This window comes from Elaeis guineensis, chromosome 13, assembly GCF_000442705.2.
Source record: "Elaeis guineensis isolate ETL-2024a chromosome 13, EG11, whole genome shotgun sequence".
NCBI lineage: Eukaryota > Viridiplantae > Streptophyta > Magnoliopsida > Arecales > Arecaceae > Elaeis > Elaeis guineensis.
In genome coordinates, this window is record NC_026005.2 from 13665423 (window position 1) to 13684904 (window position 19482).

General features: G+C 36.4%; 1 protein-coding gene across 1 annotated transcript; it reads right to left on the reverse strand.

Annotated features, from left to right (window-relative positions):
* Positions 1-208: 208 nt before the first annotated feature.
* Positions 209-17532, reverse strand: LOC105056430 (copper-transporting ATPase PAA2, chloroplastic). Its single transcript, XM_010938624.4, has 17 exons — positions 16807-17532; positions 16507-16584; positions 9900-9997; positions 9711-9764; positions 8458-8544; positions 7474-7638; positions 6564-6674; positions 5229-5297; positions 5036-5145; positions 4162-4267; positions 3769-3835; positions 3310-3389; positions 2685-3136; positions 2218-2392; positions 1934-2065; positions 1012-1162; positions 209-653 (listed from the first exon to the last, which is right to left on the reverse strand). Exons 1-17 carry the CDS (start codon positions 17444-17446, stop codon positions 559-561), a joined length of 2670 nt encoding a protein of 889 aa, XP_010936926.1. The 5' UTR covers positions 17447-17532; the 3' UTR covers positions 209-558.
* Between the last annotated feature and the right edge of the window lie 1950 nt (positions 17533-19482).

Consider the following 19482-nt stretch of genomic DNA (forward strand, 5'->3'; position numbering starts at 1 on the left):
ACAGAAAGTTTTTGCAGGGTTCTAATATTCTGTCACGAAAATCAATTTCCTCCCTAAACGTTAGCCCATTTCCGCACATGGAAATGAGGAATATTTCTGGGTTGTCTAAAGGAGATTCGTCTGCTTACATGAGCATGAGAAAACAGGGGTAAGTAGGCTAGAAGTCTAGAAAAAAAAAATGGTGAGCAGCAGGAATCACAAAAATAAATAAAAAAAATTGTGAGCCAACATACTTGACTCACCCAAATGATGCATTGTTTGAGCCATTATCCTCAATATACACATACGATGCATGGCTGAAAATATCTTGATGCATATTGACAAAATGACATTCTGCCAGCATGGTTTGAATATCCCCTTTCCGCATTCCACAATACGTTGCAGTTTGGAGCACTTTAACCCCAAAAACCAGAAACCTTTGAAAAATTCCCACTAACATCGTTCTCAACACCATGTTCACTGAGGCATGTTATTCAATAAAGCAGCAGTTTGGAGAAGAATGTATTTAAAGAACACCAGTGAAGAAATATATACATCTCATCTATCCAAATTTTGTGGCTAAAGGTTGTTCTCACTCTTTGTAAATGACCCGTGAAGCCTCAGAAACAATGAATTGCTGACAACAAAGATGGAGCTCAAGGCCATCAAGCCTCCTGTGGAACAATTGTCAAGTGTCATTCTTCCTTCTCAATCAATTCAAATACAAATTGCAGGAGATGATTAAAAAAAGGTTTTAAATATTGACCCATTCTGGCTAGTGCAAGATCTACCACACCAACCCAATACCAAATCAGTATGGTATGGGAGTTCCATACAAGTCTGCAAGTGTATAAATGATGAAATGACTCCAACAACATACCATGTGTTAGTATAAAAGCATACCATACTGTACTAAATCCATCCCAGCAACGTATCAATCATTGATTTAATGCCGAGACTAAAACTGACTCATCCCTTATTTAATAACTTCTTTGATGCAAACTATTTTAATAAGGGGCCCTGTGTACTTGCCTGAAAGTGATGGAGTCATGGCAAAATCAAATTGCGGAAGCAATACGCCTGCCGCAATAGGGATGGCAACTATGTTATATGCTACCGCCCATGCTAAATTCTGGTGAACCTTTGCCATTGTTGCTTGAGCAAGGGATAGAGCATCTACTATCTGTACATGAAGACGGTTCAGAATTTGAATTAAGAACAGTATAGTGGAGTGAAGTTGTTTTTTCCAACATGGAATTGCATGATAAAGAGAGAATGACGCATGCATTAATTAAAAAATGCATTTACTTTTACATCTATGTTATAAAAATGCTTTGTAGAAGATATTCTTTCAAAAGAAAATATAAGTAATATTTCTTACATAAGTAGGTTTTTACTTGTATCCAGATGAGGAAAAGAAGATGAAATCAAGAGGAGATTCAGTTATCTCACTAATAACTAACTAAAATAGGAATATCACTCTTCATCAAAGCCATTACATTATGGAACAAAGGAACAGATAATACCTATTCAAACCAGATATTATCCACGATAGAACACTACATAGAATGAACAGAACATATGGAACCAAATTGACAAAAGAGGATGTCTAAGCACCCAATCTCACATAGTAAAAATAGGAACCACCAACACTAGCGGACAAGATACATTATCAATCCTTTCACTAAAGTAGCACCAATTGTTTCTTCTTAAGATTGATATATTGCACACATTTTGTTGTGGCTGTTGCAGTAAGGCAAGATGGAAAAATTACTCTTTTCTTTTCCTTTCTTTCTACGGGCGTGGGGAAAAGGGAAGGGGACACAGGAATTTGGTTTGGTTGCTACAGAGATGTTTGGAAGACAGTGCATAAAGTGATAATTTGGCCTTCCTGTAACAACAACATAATTGGTTGTCAAGTCACGAAAGTTAGAAATAATAGCAGACACAACACCTGTCCAAGCCTGTTGCCCAAAAGAATGACAGATGCAGCATCAGATGCAGCATTGTCTTTTGCTTCAATTTGTAAAGCAACTCCCACATCAGCAAGTGCCAAGGATGGTGCATCATTTATCCCATCGCCAACCTTAAATACAAAAGGAGAATATGATTTAGCTAATTTTAGATTATGCTAATATTGCATTCTATACAAAATTATTTAGAAATGCATTAGATGCGCTGTATTTATCCCTCATTAATGACATGATTAAGGGTATCTCAAACTTAAATGCTCATCACCATAGCAACACGATGACCCTCAGTTTGCAAACTCGATATGATGCTTGATTTCTGCTCTGGAGTTAGGCATGCTTTTATATTTTGATGTCCAATGCCAACCATCTTGCCAACACTTGCCACTGCCTCTTCCCTGTCGCCTGATAAAAGGACTGTCTTGATTCCCCTTTCTTGCAGCCTTTCAATCCAAAGGAATAGGAGTAAGCATTAGGTCAGACATTTCTAAGTAGAAAATTATGCACTTTGCTAAGATTTTGAAGCCAAGGATCTTGTATAACCTACAAATTTATCTAGAATCAGGAAAATTAAGAGGTACAAAGCAATAAAATTACTAAAATGAAAAGAGCAAGGGTAAAAAAAATAGAGCATGGTTGAGAAGGCTGAAGCTGCTAAACATTGATAACAATTCACTATCAAACAAAGCATCAATTGATATTTGACTATATGGGTCTATTATTTAGAACATATACCTATCCACTGTAGATTTTGCATCGTGACGCAGAATATCAGATATTGCTATAGCACCTATTATGCCTTCTCCTTCACGCCCAACAAAAATGATTGAGGTTGAGTGGTCTGATGATGTCACTGTAGATGACAGGCATGCTATCCGATTTTCTAGATCCATCAATTCAGCATGTGATGCTTTATTTTGAAAACGCTCATGGACCCAATTCATTGTACCAACAGCAACCAAACAACCATCAATTTCTGCTAAGGTGCCAAAACCAGGCACTGTCAACTGTCCTTTCGTGCTAGGGAGTTCCAAATTTAGTAACTCTGCTTTGGTTATAATAGCCTTTGCAATTGGATGTGATGTTGTTTTCTCTACTGCAGCAGCCAGACAGAGGATTTCAGATTCTTCATAAGCCAAAGAAGCAACAGCCATAACAACAGGTCTTCCTTCCGTAAGGGTTCCTGTCTGAAAGTCAAAAGAAATAGGTTGGCAAAGGAGAGTAATAGTTCTTATCAAAAAAAAAAGGAGAGATACAAAGTAATATTGGAGCAAATCTTGCAATTCTTTGACAACATATCTTTTCCAGTGAAATATAGAAGTGATAAAAAAGAATAGTGGCATTGAGATAAAGGCAATACTTTGTCTAGTGCAACAACATCTATCCCAGCCAGACGCTCCAATACATCACCTCCTCTTATAAGAAGTCCTCTTTTAGCCCCTAGTCATGAGTTGATGCAACAAAAGTAATCTTCAGGGCATAGCACATTGGGAGTTGGCTATAAGAAATGATACATCAAAGGTAACACTTATGACCTCAGTTGATGTAGGGGAATCCATTAATTGACCAACAAATTAGATGCATAAGGAAATGTGCATAGATGCATGCTGCATGCATACATACACGAACTTAACAGTCTGTGCAGTGTGACCTGAACTAATATTATATGCTAGAGAATCATGAGGAATCGATATCTCAATAACAACATATTAGAATAAAATGAGTCCACCATCTTTGGTAGAGTGAAACACCAGGTTCTTACAATTGGCAGAAAAATTATTGCATATGTAAATGAAATAAAACAGATTAGACACAGTACCTAGAGAGGTGCCTACTAGGATAGCTGTGGGAGTAGCTAAACCCAGTGCACAAGGACAGGAAACAACCTGAAAAAGTGATAGCCATTAATATAGCAAATGCTAAGAAACAAAAAAGTGATGAATATGCATGTAAGTTTTCTTGTATATTATATGAAAGTGCAGAATCATTTGAAAAGAATATTGAAGTAAGAAAATACATAATTTATCAGAACAATTTGGATCAAGTATTTTGGGCTCAAGTGTGAGTTTCACAAGTAGAAACACCTTATCAAATGATATGGACAAAATGTTTATAACTAATGAACAATTTGCACACTTATCAAACATAACGTTAGCAGCCCAACAAGACCAGGAGATTTTTGTGATCTAAAAAAGTTTATCGTCAAACTTACTAGTACATCCGTGGAAAGTTTCAAGCTTAAAAGCAGTGAGTTCCCATGAGGACCTGCTATGTCATTGAACAACACTTCTGGAAAGATGTGTGACCCAATATAATACCTGTACAAGTGGGTAGGAAACAGAAAACAGTAGTTTAGTTTAGAACAATATGCAACTATTACTCTCACCAAATGCAAAACCACTAAAAGATGAAAAAGTTTTTTCCTCCATTGATCCAAATTAAAGTAAAATTGTTCGCTACCTGCTAAAAATGAGGATCTACTTTCGTCTCCTTCATGCTAAGCAGGCTAGAAATTCATGTCATAAATATAACCAAAAGGACCAAACAAATAAGCCTAAAAAATAATGTGCACTGGATGTTCAATTTAGCACTATCCTATTAAGGAATGGGCTACAAGTATATTCCACATATATCTAGATAACTCTACATAAATATGCATTGCACTATGAATTATTCTATGTGGAATATACTTGCACCCACACACATACACACACACACACATGCAAGATAATTAACCATTGATTGTTTGGATCTAGTTTTTACCATGCACATAGCAGTATTGATGAACATAATTGTGGGGAATTCTCTTATGGTCAAATATGCACATTCACAATTGTGTAGTATGTTCAACTTGGTTCAGATGGCAGAACAACTATAAATGATGCCAAAAGTATAGAACCAAATCTGTAGTTGCGAAAATTATTAGGTATCAGACTAGTGGTCAGATCCTTAAAAAATTTTTGTGCAATAAATTATGCCTGACGGCTTGTACACCTACCAAATTGCTAATTGAAAACATGCAAAAGGCATGAAAAGTTTCTTGTATGTTTTTATAGGTTAAAACCTGGCTGAAAAGCAAAACACACCAGAAAGCAAATGTTGCAGCTGACAATGTCATCACACTGTACACAAAAGGCCCAGCAATTGAATCTGCAAGCCTCTGGATAGGTGCTTCTTGAGCTTGTGCATCTTCAACCTGTGCAAAGGCAACACAACAAGATCCTTTTACATATCAAAAAGGAATCCATTATAGCTCTGGGAAAAGGATTATATACCAACCATTTGAATTATTTTTGAAATTGTTGACATAGCACCAGTTGTCGCCGCTTCAATCCTTAGAGGGCCATCCTAGAAAACAAATCACTTGGAACAATCTTAGATGCATGAATTATAAAATCAATCTAGCCAGGCAGTCATGGCAGACGAAAATAATGATGCAGGTCATGGTGAGGACCTACTACATTTTCAAATAGATTTCTAATGCTCATCATGATTAATTAAGGAATTAAGTCAGACCAGATCAACCATTTATTTCCTACTTATGTAACATACAAGAGTAAATTAAATAATTTACTTAAACAGTTAAAACCATCAAACAGCTTTTCAAAGAAGAAATATTACAGTATTAGATACTGAAATGTTTCTATGTGGCAACAAGAAGCGGAGTGTCTCACTAGCTAAAGGTAAAGATCACTACTAGCATTTTGTATCCTGTTTTTTCTAACCAACTACTTACGATCAAACCTTAATCCTTCTCTGCCATTTGCTTCTAATGAACAGCAATCTTTGACATTTAATCAAGCCTGTATTATTCTTTCTGCAAGACGTACAACCATGAAATTTTATACCTATAATTCCCCCTTGACCTGCCTAGTCTTGCTTGCATCCCTCTTCTTATTTGTACCTCTATTTTTCAGCATGCATGATCAATTATCAGCATGTAGTCTAAATCTATATCCTCTGAATCTCCAACTCTTCAGCTTCCTTTAAATCCTTTTGCAACCTTATCCTCCCAAATTTTTAACACAGTTATCTCAGCACCCTTATCCCACAATAGTCATCCCAAACCACCCCCCCCCCACCCCAAAAAAAACAAAAAAACACACACACACACACACACAGAGACAGAAAGGAAGAGAGGGAGGGGGTGTGTGTGGGGTAAATCCTTAATGTCTCCCTAGTCATGACAAGCTCAACCTACCTCGACATTCGTAGGGAGTCATTTTGTCAAGTGGAACAATCTTCATATAACAATATTCGATGAGATATTGTTGTGCCATGGAGGGCCTAGGATTGTGAACAAGAAGTAGCTGTTTAAAGCAATTGTGCTGAAATCTCTAACTAATCTAGGTAAGAGCAAACCTTTTCCTCATATATCTGCAAAATACAAGCTTGTAAGTTGTAACGGTATCTCATAAGTGTTCCTAGAACTGGCAATCATGTCATTTGAACAATAAAGTTTGATATTAAAATGACATCCAAATATTTTACTTTTTTTTTTAAATTTTGTAAGAGAACAGAACCGCAAGTTTGCTGTCATATCACTATACGCTTCATTGCTAATCCATACAATAACTCCCAGAAGGTAGTACATCATGTTAAGAATGAGCATACCCAGTTTACTGTTCCTGCAGAAACATGCAGACCTCTTTCCTTGAAAACAGGAAGAGATTCCCCTGTGAGCATTGATTCATCAACAACACTTCTCCCTCCAAGAACCTTTCCCTGCATGGCAAACAATCCAAATGGTCACAATACACATTTTTGTCATTAACATAATACAACTAAATTGATCAATAAAAGCAAAATGACTGGCATCTAAATAAGACCAGATAGGTTTCCATAAAATCTGGATTGCCAAGGGCATCTGTTGTTTATGTACTTGATCTACTCATTCTAGGAGATGAGACCACAAAAATTGAAGTTTTAAATAGATACACTAGACAAAGGGCTTGGGAATATTTTTGAAGGATCCATTTCCATGTGACCATTGACAAGTAGTAACACTATCACACAATATATTGCACTTGGTGTGCAATGGAAGTACTAGGTCCAGCAAACTCCAATGAGCATTTTATATCAGGATGTTAATATCATATTTCTCTGCTGCAGAACATGAAACCCCTGCCATTAGTCATTCTTCTAAGAACAAATAAGTAAAACCTTCCAATTATTGAACAACCAAGAAGCCAAAAAAGCACTGTGGTTGCATGACATATCACATCATCAATTCTGTAAATGTTCAAGAATATAGCATATGATAAACAATAGACAAGCCCATACTCTGCTTATGATGATATTATACCAAATGGCATATAAAGTAGCAGCAACAATCATGACCAAATTCAAGAGAGGGTGAATGAAAAAGAAATATATGTGAAAATGGTGAGAAGATGTGAAAAGGCAGAAGTTGAGGAGTGAAACCTTATGAGAAACAAAAGAATGTGAGAAAAGTGAATTCATATATGATATACCATATCCGCAAAAAAAAAACATGGAGAAGTTAAATGCTTAAGCAACATACATCCACTGGAATAGTTTCCCCAGGCAAAACCAATATTGAATCTCCAACACGAACATCATCAACAGGGACTTCAATGCTAATTGCATCTCCATTTAATGCATTATCTGATGAAGGATCCTCTTCAGAAGATGTAATTACCAGTCGTGATTCAGAAGATACCAATGACTGCAGAAAAATGCATTATATTAGAGGAAGTCACAAGTAAGTGTATTGAGATATTGTTGAACTATTATTACCATTATTGTTATTAGGTTGCGCTTACAAAATTTTGAAACATATTTCAATGTTGAAATTAAGATATTGCATCAGTACTCAAAATGCTAGCAGATAAAAGATCATCATTAGAAGACTTAATTACTAATTATGAGTAGAGAATAACGGTGATTCCAAGGACATGTGTCGATAGGAAGTTTTGCAAGTGTCACCATTTAGATAATACCGAACCATTGTTATCAATATTACCATTAGTCTGCATTAAAAGAAAAGAAGCTTTTTGGGAATTAAAGTTAGATGTTGAATTTGATGAGCTGATTCAGAAAGATTTTGTTTTCTTTATTCTTCCCCCCTGGTCATAACTATAAATCTTTGCTCCAATTATATGATCAGCTTGTGAGTTCCTGTTCATCAATCCTTGCAAATAATGAAACTTCAGTTATGAACTTAGGTGCAGGAAATTTTATCATGACCTTCTTGTCCCCAAGCTCTAAATTTTTAATTGAATGCTTATACTGTCTCTCAGGTTTGATTCGTCAGCATTATTAACTTTAAGTTTTTTATAGCCCTTTAACAGAAGATGATGATGATATGTGCAACTGGTGCAACAGGATACATGTTCAGTAACTGACCTTCACTTATTCTCAAATTGCACAATGATCTCAAGTAAACTTGAAAAGGGGATCGGATCCAGCCATGAGATATAAGATGGAATAAATATATTATGAAACAAATTGCTCAAAGGAATATATTATGAAACACAAAACTTACTAAAAGTTCGTTCATGTCACTAGATGCCTTGAGCCTAGCTCGTTCTTCAAGAGAACGTCCCAGAAGTACAAAACCAAGAAGCATGATCTGCATGCTACAAAACAACTTTCTTGGATGAGAAAATATCTTTTTTTTAAAAAAATAAAAAAGCAAGCTTCTGCTTCTGTAAGCAATAAGTCTGAACTGTAATATCTTATTATATGTACATAATAATTGCCTGTAACTGCTATAAAATGAAATGCATAAAAGCCATGAAATGCTGAACCCAATCCCACAAAATAAATCACAGCCAACACCCCATGGAGCCACAATTATATTGTGATCACCACGGAACCTTGGTCGCCTTATAAATAACAGTATATGAGCGTCATGCCCCTTTTCAGCTAAAAAATCATGGACATCTTATCACTTGTATCATCTCAATTACATTCAGTCCAATCCAGCCTTCAATATTTTCAATGTATAATCAGTTTATGCATATGCAGAACAACCTTAAACAAGCATAATATCATTCAACAGTTTATATCATCCACCATTTGCCATACATAGACACCATATTGCAATCAAAATATTGCATTGCTTCAGTCACTTTCCACTTCCTTATGTGGGTGCCCAATTAAGCGCATCCTCATGCTATCTGGCACCAAAGTTACAATCTAGCTTAGCTTAGGTAATACCAGTAGGAAGCAAGAAACATCAAAAATTGGAAAGGAAGCATCATGACTAAATACTATACAATTGTACGCCTACCTTTAAATGATACTCTAGATTTGTTGCCTTCTACTTCATATAAGTACGTAGCTCACTTAACCAAAGACATTAAATTTTTCGATTTCATTTGGCATCAGTCTGATAGGTCCCTCACTTCCTTACCTACCATCAGTGGGTAGCACGTGGATTTCAAGTTTCCCGTCTCATTGGGACAGGCAGGAGAAGGGAAATGATGCTAAAGCTGTGACTGATGTGTATATCAACGGTATTGTTTTGGATGCATTTAAGTTCATGTAATGAGTCTAATTGTCCCCATTAATGGACTACACTTCATTTTTTTTTTTTCTCCACAAAAAAAAAAAAAGGCCTCTTTAAGTGTAGTCACATAAATATCAAGAATGGAACTTCTGATGCAGTCAATTTGCACCAGATCATTCATATGAAAGTCAAACCCATTATCAGATAAGGTTATAACAAATCAAAACAAAACAACAAACCTATCATCAGATAAGGTTATAATAAATCAAAATAAAACAACTCACCGGTTCCTCAAAAAAAGAAGCTTCCCATTCAAGTCCAGGATTCAATAGTGAAACCTGCATAAGTAAAAATATAGAGGAACCAGTAGATTGAGCATGCTTAAAAATGGAGAAAGGGGGTTTTACTAATAAGAAAACACCCATCCTGCAACAAACTCATAAAATCTAGTCAGCTATGAAAAGTGCACTTACTGCACTAAGAAGGAAAGCAGCAATAGAGCCAAATCCCACAAGAGAATTCATATTTGGTGACCCCTTTGCAAATGCTCTAAAACCATCGAAAAGTAAATCTGCATAGCAAATTTGAAATGTCTTAGGCAATCAAATTGATAGTCATGTTTGTCATACAAATGTATGGTCTACAATTCTCTTACAGTACACTAGAGCATGTAGAAATAACAAAGTGGCAATAAGTTATCTATGCCATAATAGAGCACAAAAATTAGAACCTTTATGATTGTGATATAGTTTCGATTTTGATTCCCTTTCTTAACTCTTTACAGTGACCATTAAATTATATAATATAGGATTTCCTTTGGTTTTGACAGTCCTGATCCTAGACCTAGATGAACTGAAGCATCTCAAGCAAGCCACCAGTCCAATTTCCATATTCATGTAAAATTAAGATTGTTTTTTTATATGCATGCCAAGGTCTAAATGAAGAAGTGAACAACATTCTGCAATGCTGGCACCTAGGAGGATTAAACTATGGATTCAGATCAGTTTTTAACAATCTTTGCATCATCCTAACTAGAACTCGGGTATCACTGGCTCATAACTGGGCCATTTATTTCCTGAACATCATCATGGAAACATCAAATATCCTTTTTATATAACAAGACATTAAAGAGATGATCTTATGAAAGAAGCAGCTAATAAGGGTATTATCTCCATAAAAATTAGCTGCAATATGATTCTGTATACTTGCTGGACCAAATAATAAAAAAGCACATTAGCAAGAGACCCTAACATGTAACACTTTCAAAACCTCTGCAAAAACACAGAATTTTTTTTTACAATTGTTTACAAGATCTGTTTTAAGGCCACTTACAATACAACCCAATGCTATGAAACCCAGGCAATCCATGGTTGTTGCTCCTAATCTATACATGCGCATTATTGAAGTCTACTCATGTCATTCATGTACTCATTATTAGCCTTAAAGTGAACATCAATAAAGCACCCAGAAGCATAACTAAATACAGTTTGTGCTGTCCTGCCGATCAAGTATTTGAGTTGACCAATGAAAAAGGTCAGCTTCTGCCATTGGTTGCCCTTACCATAGTCCTCTATTTCCAACACCTTTATAATATTAATATGAATAAGTTTCTCCGATAACACTATCATGTTAGAACTTTATAACTTATAATTCGTTATTTCTTCAGGGATTCATAATTTCAAATTATTTCACATTTTCTGATTTCTTAAAGGGATGTCTCAAAGACACATCTCTTCGTGTATGGTGGCTATTCAAAGGGTATTATCCTAAGAGATGCCTCTAATTTTCTTAAGACTTTTCTTTATAAAAGGGTGTGTCTCTTTATTAAAGAAATGCTTCTAAAGCATCATGTCTCCTGGCTTGCATCGTTTGGAAACATATAGAGGAACTTGTAGTGTACATCGGTGGATCGAAAAGAGATGAGAAAATAGTGATGAATCCCTCTTATTAATATTCCCCATCTTCAAAGTTCTACCTTATGTTATTTCCTTCAGCTTTTGGGCTTAGACTAGTTTGGTTTCACCCCTAAATCATCATGTTGGAGCGCACCTTAGGGCAACCATGAAGCAGTTTGACGCATCTTGGGAGTAGATCATTGCAAAATTGTTTGGACTAGAGCAAGATAAAATCAACACTAATGAGAGTTGTCACTATAATGTACCTCAAATAAAGTTAGATTTTCTTACTTATTTTCATTTATACTTTCTTTCAGTATATTTTATACCATGGTTTCAAATCCCTGTGGAACATCCCCTGGAATGCTAGGATGAGGTTAAGGCTGGCAATTTTCGACACAACCCATTGACACGGACACGACATGACACATACTTAGGCAGGTTCGAGTTTGGAATAAATGGGTTTAGGTCATAAACGGGTTGACCCATTTATGACATTACAAATTCGTGTCTTAAGCGGGTTGACCCACATAACCCGTTTTGACCCATTTAACTAAACAGGTTACACAGATTAAAATAGGCTAAAACAAGTTAAATAGGTTAAAACAGGTTAACAGGTCCTCTTAAACAGATCGTTAGGTGGGTTCTGAGACGGGTCGTGTACCCATTTGACTCGTCAACATGATTATTAATCATGTTAGATGGGTCATATCATGTCAACACATGTATATTCGTGTCGTGTTCGTGTTTCACAGATCGATCGGTTTAATTAAATGGGTCGTGTTCGGGTTGAGCTCATCTGTGTTATACTTTCAGGTCGACACGACCCGTGAACACGAATTGCCAACCCTAGATGAGGTACCATCTCACATGTGAGATAGGACTCCCTCTATCACCCTAGCATCTCAATCGATGCATCCTACGGCATCCCCCTTCCTATGTGTCAGGATAGGGCGGGACTACCGGAGCTTAGCATTCCACCAAAAAAAAAACTGAGATGGCCTTGTCTGATGAGATCTAAAACTTGTTTTATGCTATATAATTATTCTATTTTTTATAATAGCAAACAAGAATTTTTATACCTATTTTAGAGTAGATTTATGTAACCACGTTTACATATTCACATTTAAGTCATATAACTTTTGTATGGTCTATAGTTTAAGAGGAGATGAGATTTGTAACTATTATTAATGGTTAATCTCTCTTGTATGTTATTTTTGTGAGGGTCACTATTCAGGACACATTTTAAAAGTCCTTTCACAGATTTCATAGGAAGTCACAACTATTCTGATAAATCTCTTTGTGCAGAATATTTTGAAGCTATCATGCAGAGTCATTCTATCAATTGGTCTCTTTGCAAAGAAAGCCTAAACGCATCAATTATTTGCGGGTTTTCACTTTCTTCATAAGGATATTTCTTTTCAAAACAAAAATTGATTGTCTTGATGTCTTAAGATATCAGCAGATCTGTTTGGAGTGTTTAGGAGAATTTATCTCTATATAGGAGAAATGTTGGCTAGCAAACATTTCCTACCTACACCTTTTGGAATGGGAACTTGAGGATGACTAGCAATTCTTTTAGATCACATAGTCACTAATTTTATTTTAGGATTAGAAATCATTTTCTAATTTTATGCCTCCCACCTATTATTTTAGAAGTGGAAATCAAATTCTAAAATTATTCAAAATAATTTTTTTTATTTTTTCATTAGTGAGATTTGAACCTTGGTCCATAGTATAAATATTCAATACCTATACTAAATTAATGATTTTATTAACTTTATATTCAAAAATTATTTAGATTTCAGTTCATCTAATATGACGATTAAGTCATGATTTAGGACTGATCATCATGATTATGAAATAAGAATAACAAGACAATTATGTTACGGAGAAAAGTTTATGCAAGTCATAGAAACTTGATTGTATCATTCTGAATATCTTCATGTCTTATTATCTTGAACTAGGAAGAGAACATGCATAATTCAATGTAATGTCATCATGAACATGCACATGTATAATTATAAAAAATTATTTATTTATTAGTGCATATGCTAGTCATTGTTGAACACTTTGATTGCATAATTTTCTTAAGTGATTTATCTAATATCAACTGTTACTTACTATTATGAAAAGATACCTATTTGATCATACAGAATGTTGTATACCAAGTCAGTAGTTCTAATTTAGAATCTTGCAAGATGGCAAAATTGATATTTGGACTTGTATACAAGCCAAATATAATAAAGTAGGGAGTAAAGTCCGTTAAATGATCACCCAACAATGGCAAGAATGTAGATTCCATAACAATGATCCAAAGAGTAATAAAAAGTTGTTTAATGGGTGACTAAAGCAGCACCGACGGATTCAAAGTGTATTACTCCTTGGTCCCACTTTGATAACAGTGTTCCATAGATGCAATAGGAAGAGGAAGGACATTGATCCTGAATGAGTTCTTTGCCAAATTAAGCAGGGTATTCATCTGTTGCATAATAACCTTGAAAACTTGCCGATATGAGAATGGTTGCAAAGCTGCCAACTATGAGATTGGCCCGTCAAGTACTCATGAATCCAAGATAATAGTGCAAGACTATAATGTGCTAACCTGAATGAACCCGACGAATTCTATATCATGAGTAAATCATTTGAAATGTATATCAAAGAGCCTATTTCAAGACTATATTCACTACAAACTTGGCATATGAAGCATGGCATCACTTAGTAAAGGTTCAAACTTGCACATACCTCTATCTTTTGCATGGCATTCATAGCCCAAATGCATTGTTTAAAAATTTACATAATTATGTGAATTTTAAATCAAGTGGAGGGTTGTTGGATTTTAATAATTCATGATTTTTCCTTTAGTATCTCAAAATTTGAAGTTATTGATTGCTTGGCTTGAAAGAAACAATGGAATTTTTTGAGGAAATAAGAATATGCTATGCTTGTGAGGCATGGAGGTTGGTAGCTGGTCTTGAGTTGGGTTTTAGTTCTTAAGGAGGAAAGAGATGTTGAAGGCCTTAAGGACTTGCCAAAGAGCTTGAAATCACCTGATAACTATTCCCGCTCTGCCCCCATTTCCAATCCCCTAGCTCTCTTGATGTTTTTTCTTCTTGTTTATATTTCATATTCTATTTCCTCTTTGCTTTCTCTTTTCCCAATTATAGGGTGTACGTTTCCTTTTTCATTAGCTTAATGAAATTTGATGGATGATCATATTTCTTTAAAAAAGTTATTTATAATTGTTAACTTCTTACAGGGATGTCTCAAAGAGACATATCTCTATTTCTATGGTGGTCATTCATAGGGCAATACTAAGACATGTCCCAGATCTTCTAAAGGCTACTCTTCATGACAAAGTGTGTCCTTCCACTAAAGAGATGCTTTTAGAACATCATGTCTCTTCGCTTGCACCATTTGGAAGCTTATAAATAGAGATTCACAAGGTAGCACCAGCATATATCTGTTTGAAAAGATATCAGGAGATTGTAAGAAACCCTACTATTTAAATTCCCCATTATAATAACTCTATTTTATCTTATTCCCTTTGCATTTGGACCTAGACTAGGTTAGATCCCCCCATTGAATTGCCTTAACTCTTATTGGTGTGCACTTTAAGACGATCATGAAGCAACTTGATGTATCTTGGAAGTTGAAACTTGATCATGATGAAATTGTTTAAACTGGGACAGGGTCAAATCTACTCTAAAGAAAGTGCTTACCATGACATGCATCGAAAAAGCTTATGTTTTCTAACTTATTTTTATTTATACTTTCTTATTTCGACATATTCATACTATATAATTATTTTATTTTATGTGACAGCAAACATAAACATTTCCAACATATTGTTATCACCCAACTCCCACAACAACTTGAGAAAAGAGGCCAAGCCCATCTTAAATGGCTCTCTATCATAATCTTCATTTTGTTTTACAAACCCACTAAGGTGATCATGGTAGCTTCTGTTCAAGCATCTACATAACCATCCACACAACAATCTACCATTATTCTCACCCAGCTTCCACAAGGACTCAAGATCAAGTCCATTTTCTGAATTTCTCAACTGCAACCCTCACTTTAAGCTCTTACAACTGGCACTTTGTTTACAAAGTTATCACTTTTTAGTATTCTACATACTTATCTGCATGCCTGTTATGCTGCTTCAATATTTTGCAGCCATTGCAATAAGCATTAAGCACTATCATACAGAGTATATAAAACTTAGGGGCAGAAAAATTTGCAGTTGGCCACACAGGTAAAAATCAGAGTCTAACTCAGGATATTGTTCGGGATTAGTAATAAGGTTGATTAAGGAATTGGTTATCAGCTATAGTTTTTTCGATGCAAGTAGCTATAAAAATTTGATATGGTAACCCAATTTTGCAATGAAATAATACAGCAAGCTGCAACTTCCAATTTGTCTGTTGAGTAGCCTGCATGCCATCAATCAAGATTCAACATATGGCAAGGTAATATGGATTAGTGAGAAAAATACATCGGCCTTCCTCAGGAAAATCTCAATCCTGTGGAAGTTAGATGTTGCTTATAAAGCTTACCACACAGTCTACCTCATTTGATATTATACCTGCTAATAATGTAAATTGGTTTTCTGTGAGACGGATTAGCCCAGTATGTAACAAGCAATGCAATGCAAGCCACTCTGTTTACCATTCAGTTCACCATCCAACATGAAAGGAGGGAAGAATTGGTGCAATACATGGGGTGGTGGGGCCTGTTATCAAGTGCCAGGTCATACAGTTAACTAAAAAGTGAACACTGTCACAGCATAAAAATTTTGATTTAGCATTACCTGGTAATCCATAAATGGACTCTTCTCATTGAATAAAACCTAATCTCTCTCTAAACATTTTTTGAGATAGAGAAGAGATAAGAAGAGTGCAAACACCAAAAAGCAAGTACCATTATCAATCTCTAATATAATTACATGGGTAAAATCTTAACAAACATATTATCATACCATTGAAATTATTAATTTTGTCCTTGAAAATTCATGATTTTTTATTTCTAGCCATATTATATATTGTAGATCATGATCAATGAAACCAACTTTAAAAGGCCCTTTATCACCTTCCATTTGGAGCCTAATGCTCCGACATCTCTGTGTATGTGTGTGTGTGTGTGTGATGTTCTCGAATATAATTATAACAATTGCTAAATTTACCTCTACCAGGACCCAGCAAAGAGACCATGGCGGTACCACATTTGAAATATGAATTGTGCAATATCTCCCACAAGGACCCTGCATCAGCCAACAATAAAATAAAGAATGAATTATTTATCAAATATTATTAATCCAGAGCCCATTCAATCATTATTTTTTAAAGATGTCCCATAACAATAGATCAAACATTTCTGATCCCTATTCGATTAAATTCTCCAAAAATTGGATAAGGAGTAACTTTTAATTGTTGACAAACATCAAAGATTTCGTATCTTGCGATAAAGGTCCAGGAAGTCTTACCATGAGCGACATGAATTCCGAGAGAATGCAAGATATGAGAGGCATGGGATCCACAGCAAAGAGCCACCAGCGTCCAGGCAAAAGCGACGCGATTGCGGTTCCTTACAAGCAATTCCTCCTTCCTCTCCACCATCTCCCTCCACTTCCTTACGTTCTCCCCCACCCCCATCCCCGACCTCCGCCTCTTCGCCGGGAACCCGCACTCCGTCAGCCGCCCGGCGAGCTCCTCCGCGACCCTGCCCGCATCCCCGTCCTCCAATCCACCTGGTCCGAGGCGGACTGCCGCGGTCTCCGTCAGCATGTTAACCACCGCCGACTCGACCCTGCCGTCGGCGGAAAGGATCGAGCGGACCCGGGCGGCGCAGGCGCCGCAAATCATCCCGCCGACATCGAGGAGAACCGACGAGCTCTTCGCCGCCTCCTGCTGGGGCTTCCCGGCCGGGACGCCGATATCAACGGCGTTCGCGCGGAGAAGGCGCAGGGATTCGGGCCTGGACAAGCGGTGGAGGCCGCGGAGGGGCGGTGGGTGAAGAAAGGGGACGGGGTTTCGAATTGCTCCGGCGGAACCGAGGTGGATCTTGGGGTCAGCATTGGGGTTAGGGTTCAGGGGGAGGGCGACTCGGAGGAGAGCGGTCGCCATTGGAGAGAGAAGAGAGATAGCTTCCTCCCTTCCTGGCCTCTGGACTTCCGTGGTGGGCTTCTACAAGATGGCGGTAGAGAGAAGTAACACCAGGTCGTGAAACCCATTTTTAAGACCATCCGACCAAGCATCCCGTTTTTTTGAGTGACACGTGGGAAGGTGAGTAGACTCGTGGGATTGTGGGTTTATTGGGGATGACGATCGTTGGACCTCGACCACATTTTCCTCGAGCTCTACCGTCTGAAAATTAGAAGCTGAAGTTTTGTGACCGCTGGTATTGGGACCCCCATAATTCATCGTCGTATCGTATGATTATGGAGGCGGTGACACAAGGGTGGCTTACTATGGGTGACGGGACACAGTGGGTGGTTGGGAAGGATGGGGAACTTGCAAGAAAAATGCGTTATGTGGCCAAGAAGAGTCCACGCACGTCATCGTTATTTTTTTTTTGGTAAACTACACGTGATCGTTATTATTCAGACTTTTGTGAGTGGAGAAGAGAACGGAGAATGGATCACCGATGGCGAGTTTTGTCACGTCTGAAAATAAAATATTTTTTTTATCTGCTGCGAGGTAGGCCTTGATATGGAGGTTAAGACGCACGAGCTTATGCTGGGCATTCGCGCCCCGCCACCCCCAATTTATTGATAGAGAAATTATTTTTTAAATTAATATTTTTAATATTAATTATTTTAAATTTTTATCACTAAACAGAATATGATCATCTAATTGCATTTCATGTACGTTTTTTTTCTTCATACACATCAACAATAAAAATTTTATCCCCATATATTTTAATCTATAAAAAAAAATTTACTTATTAATTATTAGAATAAACTATATAAATATAATCATTTATATATAAAAAAATTAAAATATATCGCTCACAAAAAAAAATTAAAAATTTTTTTTATCTCCTGATTGTTGAAACAAAAGCAACCCATTATATTTTACTCACAAATATAGATAAATAATTGAAAGCCTGATTATATTATATTTGTCCACAAATCAACTTGAATTTTCGATTTATTTCTTTAAAATTTTCATAGTTTAAAAGCATTGGGTTCACATAAAGAAGAAATCTTCCGCTTAGATATAGTCTTAAAAATTTATGAGAAGTCCTATAAAATTGAAACCACACATTCTATCAATGCTTTCTATCACATCCCAGTTTACTCAAACTAGAAGGCAGAATTTTTTTCCTTCAGAGGTTTCCTTCGTTGTCCTCCTCCACGCCTACGATCACCACTCTCTCAACGAAAACCCTTTCGATCTCTGTGCTCTCCTTCGCCACAAGGAAAAATGGATCTTTGTTGGATTTTGGAAAGATTTAACAAGATCCACATTAAAAAGCAACAGATTTAGTCCAAGAACCAATCAAGATCATTCTTCCCAAACTTCTTCAGCCAAGTCTTCTTGTTCCTCTATAAAATGGAAAAAAAGCGAATACCTTATAGCTAAAATCTACCAAAATAATATCAAAAAATTAAAAGAAAAAAAGAAAAAATTTTGAGGTATATTTTTTTCTAAAAGAATATCGAGAATCTTAAAAACTTCAAAAAATTTTAAAAAAATAGAGAAATATTGATCCTAGATAAACATTTACGTTAGCTTCTAACAATTTGTATCTTTTCTTATCCATATAAAGAAAGAATTTTTTCCGTCTTTGCCACCCCAAATCGACCTTTTTCCCTCTACCTACCCCTAGGAGTAGCCGGATCTAATCAACATCCAAATAAAAAAATTTCGAAAAAACTTGATCTCCATCGAATCTCCACCAGCTTCGCTCCCTCAAAATGTTTCTGTTGGATCGCAAAGCCAAGATGGAGAAGAATGAGAAAAATAGATAGCGCACCATATTCTCTCTCTCCACAACCAACAATTCCCACCACCCTCTCTCCTATTCTCTCTGTACGCCTTGATGAAGGTAGAACTATAAAGAAAAAAAAAATGGAGAGAGACATGTTTCTTGCGCGGGACCTGCCATGCACCCTTGGCGCAGGCTCTTCATCTTGGTGATCGTCGGCCAAGTGGTC